We start from the raw sequence: 13897 nt of genomic DNA on the forward strand, positions 1-13897 counted from the left end.
TTTCAAATAAAATAATTTTCAATAGTTTTCTTGTTCTCCAACATATAAAACACAAGTCTTGTGGCATTTCACGGCAACACTAGTTTATTAGTTAACTAACTACACATTTACTTTATGTGAATCTAACAAAACATTTGCTCACTGTGACACAGAACAATGCTTTCTAATATGATTCACTAGACTACTTGATCTCTCTTCCCACACTGAGTTCAGTCGTACGGCTTCTCTCCAGTGTGAACTCGCTCGTGTGATTTCAGGTGTCCAGACCGAGTGAAACTCTTGTCACAATATGAGCACTTGTAAGGTATGAACTCGTTGATGCCGTCTCAGATCACCAGATCTAGTAAAGCTCTTCCCACAGTCAAAGCACACGATCTCTCACTTCATTGTGTGTTTTCTGGTGCCGTTTAAAACTTTTCAGCCATGAAAAACTCTTTCCACAATGAGTGATTGTATACGGTTTCTCTCCAGTGTGAATTCTCATGTGTTGGTTAAGGGTTGCTTTCTCTGTGAAACTCTCTCCACACTGAGTACAGTCGTACGGCTTCTCTCCAGTGTGAACTCGCTCGTGTGATTTCAGGTGTCCAGACTGAGTGAAACTCTTGTCACAATATGAGCACTTGTAAGGTTTTTCTCCAGTATGAACTTGTTGATGCCGTTTCAGATGCTCAGATCTAGTAAATATCTTCCCACAGTCAAAGCACATATAATCTCCCATTCCATGATGTGTTTTCTGGTGCGGTTTAAAATTGTTCAGCCATGAAAAACTCTTTCCACAGAGAGAACACACATGCTTCTCATCTGAATGAACTTTCAGGTGTTGTTTTAGATTTGCTGATGAAATAAAATCTTTACCACACTGATCACAGTTAAATTGCTTTTCTCCAGAGTGAATGCGCAGGTGAACACTGAGATTTGATGAATGAGAAAAACTCTTTCCACACTGAGTGCATGTTAACGGTTTCTCTCCAGTGTGAATTCTCATGTGTCTGTTAAGGTTTCCTTTCCATGAGAAACTCTTTCCACACTGAGTGCAGGTGTGCGTCTTTTTGGCTTTTGTTCTTTGAATTGTACAGTTACGATGTTCCTCCTCCACTGCATTCAGTTCTTGTCTTTGCTCTTTAACGCTCATCTGGTCTAAAATACACAGAAAAACATGTTAGAATCAGTTCAAGTGAACCCTTATGTAATAGCAGAAAGCAACAGAGAACAGATCTTTCACTTGTTATTCTGTCATTCACTTGTTCACATAGCTAAATTTGTTTGGTTATGATCGTTTTTCTAATCATTTATCATCCATATACTGCTAATTTAACACAGTCTCATCCCAAAAAAGTCATACAACTGACGTCTTTTGACCATACGTCAATATCCGCCTTTTTAGGGCCCCCTTAAACGTCGGTAGGCGATCCCGGGCCGTCATACAACTGACGCTTTACCTTTAACGTCAGTTAGGTGACGGGTTAGGTTTAGGTCTGGGGTAGAGTTAGGATCCCATAACCTCATCTACCGATGTTTAAGGGGGCCCTAAAAAGGCGAATATTGACGTATGGTCAAAAGACGTCCCAAAACGTCAGTTATATGACGTCTTGGGATGAGACCGGGTTGTAACATTCATTCACATCTACCAAAGCATCAACAATGAAGAATCAGGAATGGACACAAACCTATTTGTTCCTCAGTATCTTTGGGGTTTTTTCTGGATGGTTCTGGATCACTCATGTCTTCAATCTCTTCTTCAATAAACTCCATCTTCAACAGCCACACAGATTTCAGCTGCTACTCCTGGAGTTTGTCCTTCTCTTGTAATGGGAATATGCCCAGTTTTTATTGGTGAATTGTTGTGGGAGGGGCTTCACTGCAGGTGTGAACTGTGATCACTGTGTTTTTATCCAATTTGCATTTAAAAAGTACAGGGTACTGCTGAAAAACCTCTTTGTCTCCAACAGTTCCCTGTTTTCAGCTCTTTCATTATGGTGATGTCTGAGATCTTCTGTAAATTGGCACATTAAGTTGTTTTATTGGTGTCAACAGGCTGAAACAAACTAGCATCATCACCTTTAACTTCAGTTCTCGTCTTTGCTCTTTCACTTCCATCGAGTTTGAAACATTAAAACATATTATGCTATTAGAATGAGTTCTGGAGGATAAATGTGAATTCAACAAAATTACTCAAATTTAAACTACACTTACAATTAAAATAGGCCTATATGAAAATATATAAATAAATAAATAAAAGCTTATTCAAAATATTAATATATGCAGCTTTATTTTATGTCAGTTTTAGTTTTAATCATTTTGGAATTCGATTCTTTTCATCTATTTATTTTTTATATTATCTCATCTTTATTACAATAACAGAAAATACATTTTTTTGAATAGTTTTAGTCAACACTGCAGTGATGTTAAGTACTGTATTATACTATGAATATTTACAGCAACACAGAAAGCTAATGTAAGTTTACAGCTTCACAGAGAGATAATGTAAATAGTTACAGCACTGATTTGAGATCATATAAATAGTTACAGGATTACACTTAAGTAAATGTTTTGCAGTATCAAAAAAGCAAAGTCAATATCAACACCATCAGAGAGGTGAAGTATTTATGCCATAAAGGAGGGTTATGTAAATAAATATTTAAACTGTTGGAGTGAGATGTGAATCTCTACAGCATTCATTCAGTATTTATCCATTCAATTCAATATTCCCTGATCATTATGTCAACCAGCCAATCAACAAAACTAATGAAGACACAATTGTTCAGAGCAATCTGTAGACACAAATACTTTAAACTGGATCAAGAGCAATCACCTGTCAATAGCATTCCCTGACATTTCACCCTGTGCCACTTTATTGCCAATGTCTTGATATGTGCATATATGTTTTTATCACTCCAGAAATGCACAGATGATCTTCCTAGGGTGGTTTGTGTGCAATTTTAATCATCTGAGAAGAGTCATACATTAAAGACGCGAGATATGCGGATAACTGACTCTTTTGCTCTCTTTTTCTCCCCTTTACTTAATTCAGCTTTTTTGCTTTGCATTTTTTGCTGCTTTTCTGAAGGTCATTAAAACTAGGCCTCTCTCTCTCTCTCTCTCTCTCTCTCTCTCTGATATAAAACACTAATGAGCTGTTTTAGAGAGTAAAAGAATAAATGCACAATTAGACTGAGGGGAACTAGAAAACTAAATGGATGGTAGATGCAACCAGCCTGACAAAGTGAGAGTGTGAGTGTGCGTGTGTGTTTGATGCCGGTAATGCTTGGGAGCTCATTAAGTTGTGGTGATAAGGGGTGGTTAGATTCAGTCACAAGGGAGTTCAAGAGAAAAAAGAATGAAGAAAAAGAGTGAAGTGAATAAAAAAAGGACAGAATGCAGATAAGGCTAGAAGACCTCGTTTCGAATCCTTCAAATATCCCTCAGTAAGGAAACGCATACAAATGGGGAATAAAGCAGCGGGGGAATTTTTCATCTCTGAGGGTTTTTTTTCTAGAAGTAATGGGAACAATTTACCATATATGTTTTGTCAGTATAAGCTATTTCGTCCTGAGGATGTCCGTTCTAATCCGGAACATCTTTTTCTGCCCTCTAGTTTTGTCTTTATCTACAAAGTACACAACGGCACAGGCTGTAAACAGAGTTACATGCTATAGGGTGAATCTCACACAACCACAGTATCAAACAGAAAGAAGAATTGCATAATGAAAATCTAGCCTAGTAAGATTTATTTTTTTGCATTGAGAATATTTTCTCCTGCACACTTTCTGTGCAATCATTTTTTCAGCTAAAATTAATGGAAGTATAACATATGCAAATCTCATAATTAATGAGAATTATGATGCATTGTGATAATCAGAGTTTTGGTGGGAAAATGTGTTTGGTTAAAATAAAATAAAGACATCACAATGCAAAATTGAAAATCTTCTTTAAATTTTTTTTCCTAAAAGTCCTAAAATATGTTTCATTTATTTATATTTAACAGTAAGCACTGCTTAAAAAAAAGAATAAAAAATAAATAAATCAATTAAAAGATAAAACATACAGATGTACTATTCTTTTTTAAATTTAAGCAACAAAAGATGCAAATATAAAAACTCAAGAAATTTGTTTTTGCATATAAAATATTTATACTGCAAAATAAATTCAACAGCATTTTTACCAGAAAAACTGTAAACCTGTAGCTGAGAAGTGTGTGTGTGTCTGTCCTGAACAGTGCAGTTCGGCTTTTAATTCCTTATTAAACTGTTGAATTTGAAAGTTGAGTGCTTGTATGAATCAGGTTCATCAAAGTCAAGGGCATATTGTAATTTCTCATTTGGTTCACCTGAGGAAACAATATTGATTGGTTGCAAATTATCTTTTAGTTCTTACACGTAAACACAAACAGACGAACAACCTTTCTGTGACCTTTCTGAAGTTTGAGTTTGACTTCTTTTGGTCTTCATCTCTCCGCTATCTGTGTGGATAATTAACTTTTCAACCCAACACAGACACACACACACACACACAGATTCATCATGCAGCTTAATCAAAGTAATTAAAACTGCTGATGATTTCTACTCAAGTTGTATCCTCTAGAGACCTGAGCGACACACACATGCACACAAACACATGTCTGACGATAGAAAAATTGTTTGATTTAGCCAAAATAAAGTCAATTGTTGACATATAAGAGTACAGTGTTATAAAAATTAATGACAATCTCAAATCAATTTAAAATAGATGAGACATTTCTGAGCCTGTACTGATTTGAGACCCGTGATTGCAGAATCTTGTTGTGAGACATTGTTGGAATGTAGCATTTGTGAAGCCACAACACACACAACCTTGAGGCGGATGGCCTAAAACAGCAGAAGACCCCACCGGGTACCACTCATCTCCACTACAAATAGGAAAAAGAGGCGACAATTTTCAAGAGCTCACCAAAATTGGACAGTTGAAGACTGGAAAAATGTGGCCTGGCCTGATGAGTCTCGATTTCTGTTGAGACATTCAGATGGTAGAGTCAGAATTTGGTGTAAACTGAATGAGAACATGGATCCATCATGCCTTGTTACCCCTGTGCAGGCTGCTGGTGGTGGTGTAATGGTGTGGGGGATGTTTTATTGGCACACTTTAGGCGCCTTAGTGCCAATTGGGCATCGTTTAACTACCTGAGCATTGTTTCTGACCATGTCCATCCCTTTATGGCCACCATGTACCCATCCTCCGATGGCTACTTCCAGCAAGATAATGCACCATGTCACAAAGCTCCAATCATTTCAAATTGGTTTGTTGAACATGACAATTGCTGTGTCCGAAATCACCCATTACTCACTATATAGTGAGCTCGCCATTTTGTAGTGCTGTCCGAATGTATAGTGATGATTATTATACCCTACATAGTCCACTCAATGTATCCCAGAATGCATTTTGAAAAGTAGTGTACAACCGATGGTCACTAACCCAAGCCCTACATACCATCATGCATTGCGCGGATCGTAAAAATAAGTTATAAATCATGTGTGGAGTAGCGTATTATAACAGAAATGGCCAGAAATGACTTTTAGTTTTGAAATTTGGGAGAAATAAGCTCAATATAATGTAATGTATTTATTTAAAAAAATCTATTTAGCCAGAGCCGGCTCGGCACCAGCTGACACGTTTGAGTAGTGTCCGAAAGTGGTGTTTCTATTATGCTGGTGAGCTCACTATATAGTGCTCTACTCCCTACCCCATATATAGGGGGTAGGGAGTAGGGGTTTGAGTGGAGATTTCGGCCACAGCAAATGAGTTCACTGTACTAAAATGGCCCCCACAGTCACCATATATATACATTCTACATCACAGTGCAGTGTTTTAGCACCATGTTTGGTAAACGTTAGCATAATGCTATAATGCAATAAAGCTGAAATTTAATACTCATTTTATTATGTGCACACATACAGGCGACCACACACACACACACACACAATCAGGGAGTGAGTCTGAGGCATTTCCATGGCAACGACTGCAGACAACTTCCAGTTTTGGTTCACAGATGCATTTAATAATAATCTCACTTTCCCATATCCATTCTTTCTCATTCCCTTGCAGATTTTCTCTCAGACTGAGCAACACAGCAGGGAGAAATATTTCTGGATGTTTAGTTTTTTGTAAAGTGAGAGAAGAGCTATAACAATTATAAGTGGTCAGACAAAAATGAGACATGAGACAGAATATCACTAAGCAACCAAATAGAACACCCTAGCAACCACAGAGCCTAAAAATCCAGTTCACTTCTAGATAACGGGAATAGTTCCGGCTGGCTGAAGAACGCGTAAGCGTTTGCGCGATAAACGTCTGAGCCGAGCACTTCTGCTTCCCTTTTCACATTTCTTCTCTCAACATTTCCTCTTATCTCTCCCTCACTTAGCTTCAGCATTGTTATTCTGCATCCTCTAAGACACCGAGGCACCACATGTAGTTAGTGAGACCCCAAGGGAAGAGAGAGAGAGAGAGAGACAGTGAGCACATTTGTTCTGCCTCCTCACACATCGATAAAATCCAATCCAAATAAATCCATTTCATTAATCTGAAATTGTGTACTGTCAAAGACCTTTTACTTCATCTGGAAACTATTTTAAATGGCTCTGTATGTGTGATTTCTTAGTAACGGGGGGATAAAACAACAAAAAGAAGAAGGAAATAACCGCGTTATTCGAGGCTGAAGCTTCTTGTGTGTGCAGATCTGTACAATCTGAACATTATTAGTATTATTTAAACCTGGAGTTTGGAATAAATACATAAATAAATGCATGTTAAAATGTAAAATAAAAATTTTCGAGGTGACTAATCAAGTAACTAATAATGCATTCCTGTAGCTCAATCAGTCACAGCAAAGTTATGGGTTCGATTCCCAGAGAATGCAAGAAGTGATAAAAAAATGTATATACACACACACACATATATATAAGCACTGTTAACTTGTATATAGTGTTCAAGTCATTTTAATAGAAGGTTAAAAAATTATAAATTATATTTTGTAAAATTTTTGACATATTCCCACAAACCCTCAATGGTTCTGCACGATGTTTCAGGCTATGAGACATATTTTAGCTTCAAAACTAAGAAATTCACCAAAAGACGACAACTTTGGGGCACTATCCATTTTAGGCTACCTATTCTAAGATTCGAGTAAACACTGAACATTGTGAACAATCATGACAAGTGAGCTGAGCACGTCCGTCTCTGGCTCAGCCAAAGCGCAAACACACACTGTAAAACATTAGCATGATTTTAAAGGTGAAAGACAGTAAAAACCTGTTAATTGGTTAACAGTAAGTTTCCCTACTACACAGTGAATAACTGTAATCGATCGTACTTCACATTTAATGTGATATTACAGTAAAACACTGACAAACTGACAGTTTTGGTAAGTGAAACAAAATTGTGAAGAGTGAAAAGTCTTAAAATCCCAGAATTCCCAGTGACGCTTCATATTTGATATATATTTTTTGATTTATTCCTGTGATCAAATTCAGCTTTGATCACACACTGTAAAAAAATCTTTTCATGATTAGTAATCACAACATTTTTTCTTTTGTCAAATCAACTTAAATAATTTATGTAGTTCAGATAACATAATCTTGAGTTTCTGATGATTAAATCATTCTCCTTAAACTTAACTTAAAATTAAGGCCATCAGGTTACTTACTTTTTTTAAGTTAAACCAACAATATTTTTTTACAGTGCAGGAATAAATGATCTATAATCCACCTCTACGCAGACGATACCATCCTTTATACGTCTGGCCTGGTGTTGGACACTGTGTTAACACATCTCCAAGAAAGCTTTAATAATATACCATACTCTTTCCATTCCCTTCAACTGCTTTTAAATTCTAGCAAAACTAAATGTATGTTTTTCAATCAATCTCACACAGTACCTGACTGTCTAAAAAGCATCACGACACTACATGGGTCTGCAATATCCGGTAGACAACTATAAATACCTAGGGGTCTGGTTAGACTCCTCACTCTCTTTCCAGACCCACATCAATCGGCCCCAAGCTAGAATTAAATCTAGGATTGGCTTCCTTTTTCGTAATAAAGCCTCCTTCCCTTTCCCAGCCAAACTTGCCCTGGTGGTGAAAACTACTATCCTTCCAATTATTGACTTTGGTGATGCTATTTATAGAACCGCTTCAAATTCTCCCCTTAGGAAACTGGTTTCTGTACGTTTTGTCACCAATGCTCCATATAACACCCACCATTGCAACCTCTACAGTTTAATCGGCTGGCCTTCACTACACACCCGGCGTATATCATCTCATTTACAAATGTTTACTGTGTAACACCCTACCCTACACACAAAAAAAGATATGTTGGCTTTAATTCGTTTGTTTTTCTACATCATGGAATTAAGTCATTTTAAGCGGCCCGATTAAGTAGTCTCAACGTGAATTTTTAAAGGCTTCCTGACATGCTTCAGGTATTGTCTACATCCATTAATATTTCATTTACTTTAGTGACACATTATTAAATTAATAGATTGTTTGATTCTATCAAACAGTTGATCGATTGTTGATAGACTATTTGTTGGCAGTAGCACATATTAGCATCTTAAATGCTAAGATTAACATGCTCCATCAACCAAAGTTGAAAATAATGAAATCAGTTTTACAGTTTTACAATATATTCACATAAAAAAACAGTTATTTTAAATTGTTATAATATTTGACAATTCACTTCATTCAAAAGCTTTAAAAAGTATGTATTTAATGCAATGCAAGTTGCTTTGGATAAAAGTATCTGACAAATGCATAAATTGGCATAGTCAGTACATATCTGTGTCAGTAAAGCAAAAAAGAAACACCAAATATAAGACAATCATATTAATTTTTAACTTTTCACTAATTTTTTCCTCATAACTGAAACCCACCGTGTATATATGAAATAAACACACACAAGGTAGAAAAATCACCAAAGTGGGTTACCCCAGATATCAGGGTTGTTTTTAGATCCCCCAACCCAACAGTATGTTCTTCTTCTGTTGACGTCACTTCATAGTCAGCAAAGACGTTAACATGCAATCTGTCCTTCATTAACTTAAAGATGTACCTGTGCTTCCTGGAAATACTGCATATAACCATTAAGTCACGTATCATGGATGTACGTCAACATAATGTCACCGCTTGGCATATAATTCTGACTTCCATTGATTTTCAAGTAGTCCGTCTGTAAATGTGTTTGGTGTTCACTGAGCGAGAGTCAATAACAGCTGGTCTGTGACTCTAAAGCTTTTGTAAGTAATATTGTGATCAATATTTCCCCTCAAAATGATGATTCATTGGCTACACTTCACTTTCTACTTTAAAAGAAGTACCTAAATCATTTTGTTCTATACACCGAGACACTAAATAATGTTTACCTATAAAAGAATAGTTCACACCAAAATAAAAATTCTGCCATCATTTAGTCATCCATCCAAATCCTGAATGATCTCATTGGCACATTCATGTTTGTGCACATTTAAATGTATAACTAAATTTAATGAAATCAAGTGACAATTCTTATTTTGACGAAATATTGGGGCAATCCAGTCCCATAAATCAGATTTATACCTTTTCCAAACGGAATATAAATAGAGACTATGATATGTTAAAAACTCCCAAAGGGGAATATCTGTCAAATACGATCTTTTTGCAATCGAATATCAAGTCTACGTGCATTAGCATTTGTTAGAACAGAACTTTTGTGCAGGCATGTCTATAAAATGTAGATTTAATTTAACATCAACACTATTTAGTTTGAATTGCTTCTGAAATGATAAAGTTGAAAAGTAGCAATAGACCCACACCTTATATGACATAGTCTTATTTCCTCTGCTCTACTTTGTTATTTCTCTCCCTATTCTTAGTAAAATAGAACAGTGTCTTCCCATGAGCCTTCTGGGTCAGACGGATGATGTATCACCCGAGCTGGTATCTGAATGATGGATAGAGCAGTAAAGCATGGCAGGATGCCCAGAAGAGGAACAGGTGAACAGGTAAAGTGGAGAAAAGGTGTATCTGGATGCATCCTGATATATTTGCACTAATCAAAACATACATGTTTTTTAATAAAGTCCCATACGTACATGTGTTTATGTGTCCCAAAGCATCACTGCAGTCATGTTTGACTCCTAGTTTCCACGGTAACGACAGCCCATGCTGCACCTGACCTACATATGTTTCGTATGAACTCAAACACCAGAAGACCATCTGCTTACAGGACTGAACACACACACACACGTGTACGATACCATACAGTCGCACACCCTCTTCTACTTCCGACTAAATATAGACACGACAAACACATTTAATTTAACCGTCTGTCCAGACATGTGCCAATTCTGGCACAAAAGCATTGCTGTGTTTTTTTACACAAAGAGAACAACTGTTCAGTTTTATTGCTTTACAGTGACATTGAGACTATAAAGACAAGCTTTTGTAAATATGTTAATGTTTCTTTTTGATATATTTTAAAGTTAGCTTTTTTTAAAATTTAATATTAATATATTCTAGGATAACTTTTTATAATAAGGTTTAAATTATGTGTTTAAAATATATAATTTAAAATTAATGTGTATTTTTCAGTTAGATTAATATATTCTAGGTTTGCTTTTAATAAGACTATATTTTAAGTTAAGTTTTTCTATTTAATATTAATATAATTTTCATGCTTATAGGATTATCTTACCGGTATCTATAAATTGCCTTTTCATTTAGGATTATCTTTTAATTTAGCTTTATATATATATATATTATATATATATATATATATATATATATATATATATATACAGTATATAGTGCTGTGTAATCTTGTTATAATAATTTATGTAGCTGTATAGTTCTTTTCATACCTTAAATGCAGTGTCACACTTGTATATATATATATATATATATTATACATACATACTATTACACACATATATATACATTTGCCAATATATATAGCCTGTGGCTCGGAAATGTAGGCAGACAATATCCAAGAACAGGCAGTAATGTTAAGAGCTGTCTCTAAACATGCATCTGTGGTGTCCTGACAATACAGTGCATTACGGGAACCGGCAACGACGTATTGCTTCACTGATTTAATGTTTTCATTTATACGAAAAGCATGCAAGATCTCAACCATTTCATATGCATGTACTATCTGTGACACAACTACAGCTGTCTAATTTGCAGAGCGATTCATGTGTGCATGTCTCACTACAGCAGTCTGTTATGTGTGTTACACTTCAATGATTCAAACATCCTGTCTGCCGGAGTGAGTCAACGTCTCATTCACAAATAAATGAACAGATGCTTGCATACACACGCTGAGGAGTGAGCCAAACACATCCTGAAATACCCTGACGCCTCAAAGCCTCTCCGTTCAACATGACAAGCAACACTTTCTTTTAATCAGCCTGTCAAACACCGCAGGTTTCCTGAGCTCGCCTGCAGATAACACACGGAGAAACAATACTGCGCATTGAGATCTTCCAGTCTATTTCCTCACACACAGATCAACAGCACCATACGGGTCCAGATGTCCCGCCATCAGGTCTGAAACTGCCATCAAAAGCCACTCGAGAAATGAACAAGTGCAACGTTAGAGTTAAATGGAGCTCAAACTCATTGTGATAGGATCTGTAATCCCAGAAAGATGACAGGAAGATGAGATGATTGAACAGCATTGAATGAAGCAGAAAAACTGCTATCTTTATTCTCTTATACTTCCTCTACATGACACCTGAAATCATCTCATTATCAGCGAGCGATGCTGCACTTTGTTTTTCTTATTGTCGTTTTATATTGGGGATAATTATGTATACTGTTAATTATTGTAGAATTATGTATGTTTATGTAATGCTGATTCTTCAGGTATAGGCAAACATAAGCGTCGGCTTCAGCCTACTCCTTTTTTTTTTTGTTATTTCATTGTAAATTTACCAGAAAAATACAATCAAATAAAAAAATATATTTTTTAAGTTAGCATTGCTTGCGTTTATTGCAATAAGTAGACATATAGTGTGTCTCATTTTGAAGGATGCGTGCCTCATTTTAGTAAAGGAAGTTCTTGAACCAATTTTAAAGAACTTTTTATGCCTAAAACGTTCTTCTAAGTCTTAAATTATAGCACAATACTTTCATGTTTAACGGGTTTGTCTAGTGATGAAGTGTGTGTGACAGAAGAACCCTGATTAGCCTATCCATATAGAACCTGTTCTTCAAAGTGAGCTTTGTTGTATGTACTACACATTTTGGTAAATGTTGTAGGTCATTTGGGTATTTCTATGCATAGAAACAATTCTGTATAAATATTGTGGACAGTATATATAAGTCTGCAGTAGTAAAGTATGGTGGCACGCTATTCTGAACACAGCTTGATAACGTACACCTAATATTGTGGAGACAGCAACCTCTGGTGTTGCAATTGAAAATTTATGGGTCTAGATTTGACTATTTTTTGAACCCTTGTGCCTATTTGTTTAGAAAGTTTAATCGAGATCAGAATGATCTGGATTTGGAAATCCTGCTGTTTTGCATATCAGGTGATCTATCTTACTTTTGTGCCGGTTTTTCAAAGCAAAATTGGTTTTGATCACCCTAATCTAGATACACACTTAACTGTTTCAGAATGTTGGTAGCCTGCACCTATTGACTTTTATATAGGAAAAAAAATACTATGGAAGTCAATGGGTGCCGTATATTGTCGGGTTACCAACATTGTTTAAAATATCTTCTTTTGTGTTCAACAACAGAAAGAAACTCATACAGGTTTGGGAACAGCTTCAAGGTAGGTAAGGACAAAATTGTCAATCCCTAAAAAAAAAATGGGTCAGACTCAGGACTGAAAAATTCAGGGAACACTTACCAAGCCGGAAGTGCACTGTATGGACAGACAATGCACATCTTTTTCTTATCATGGAACAGCCATGCAGCCGCAAAGGAATTCTGGGGCGAATTTATTAAATAGCCTATTCTATCAAGTGTCTCAATGATAAAGTCAACAAAATACTGATAACCTATCATGCCTAGGAGTGAAGATGAAGGGAATTACTTAAGAGACACATATGACCTTTAAACATATACCTGAACCTGAAGTACGAATAGCATGACTAAATTGCACCCTGATTGGAAATGATGCACATATCCACCTTTATCCTACGCCCCATGACGCTTTGCGCGAATATGGGTGTGTAGTTTAAAAAGGTGGATAATTAAAAATATTCAGTTAAATAAATAAAAAAGCAAACAAAAAATGTACCTACATTGTCTTTGTTTTCTTCTCATATTCATATCACAAATTCCATATTTCACCTCAGGCTCTTTCACTGACACCGTTATCTCCTCGACAAACACTTTTTTTTTATAAAACTTTATTTGCGGCAAAATTGTTGGTCACGTTGGAAATGACGTCACAACTGTTGAAAAGTCGTAGTTTGTGTAGAATTTTTTTTTAAAATAATTTACACACAATAGCTACTAAATGAATTAAATTCACTCGTTGTACATAGTTTTTGAAAAAAAAAATGAATTTTCATATTTAAAAAAACTAAACGTATGGGGTCTAGTCTGGGACAATCAAAACACTACATGAATGAAATATAGCAAAAATAAATCAAGTTTCCAAGACTTTTTAATGTGTTGACCACGTTGGAAATGACGTCACAACTGTTGTGTAAAAATGGTTTAAAAATAAATTTCACACAACTTATTGAATTTATTTCACTCGCTAGGTATAATAATTTTTTTAACATTTTTTAATTTTTATATTTTAATATTAAAAGTAGGCTATGTGGTGTGGTTTAGGACAATCAAAACAGTATTCTAGAAGATTAAATAAAGTTTCAGGAACTTTTCAAAAAAAAATAAAAATTCCAAGAATCAGTAGCCTAGCTG

General features: G+C 35.7%; 1 protein-coding gene across 2 annotated transcripts; it reads right to left on the bottom strand.

The window, feature by feature from the left end:
• On the bottom strand, positions 1–1791 carry LOC120479816 (uncharacterized). Of its 2 annotated transcripts, XM_089125623.1 has the most exons (3): positions 1668–1791; positions 426–1137; positions 1–270 (listed from the first exon to the last, which is right to left on the bottom strand). In XM_089125623.1, exons 1-3 carry the CDS (start codon positions 1750–1752, stop codon positions 210–212), a joined length of 858 nt encoding a protein of 285 aa, XP_088981749.1. In that variant the 5' UTR covers positions 1753–1791; the 3' UTR covers positions 1–209. The 2 variants fall into 2 exon arrangements, with proteins under 2 accessions (XP_088981749.1, XP_039528535.2); XM_039672601.2 differs by having other exon boundaries at positions 144–1137.
• Positions 1792–13897: the final 12106 nt, after the last annotated feature.

The sequence above is a fragment of the Pimephales promelas genome, chromosome 22, assembly GCF_988280905.1.
Source record: "Pimephales promelas chromosome 22, fPimPro1.hap1.1, whole genome shotgun sequence".
Taxonomy (NCBI): domain Eukaryota; kingdom Metazoa; phylum Chordata; class Actinopteri; order Cypriniformes; family Leuciscidae; genus Pimephales; species Pimephales promelas.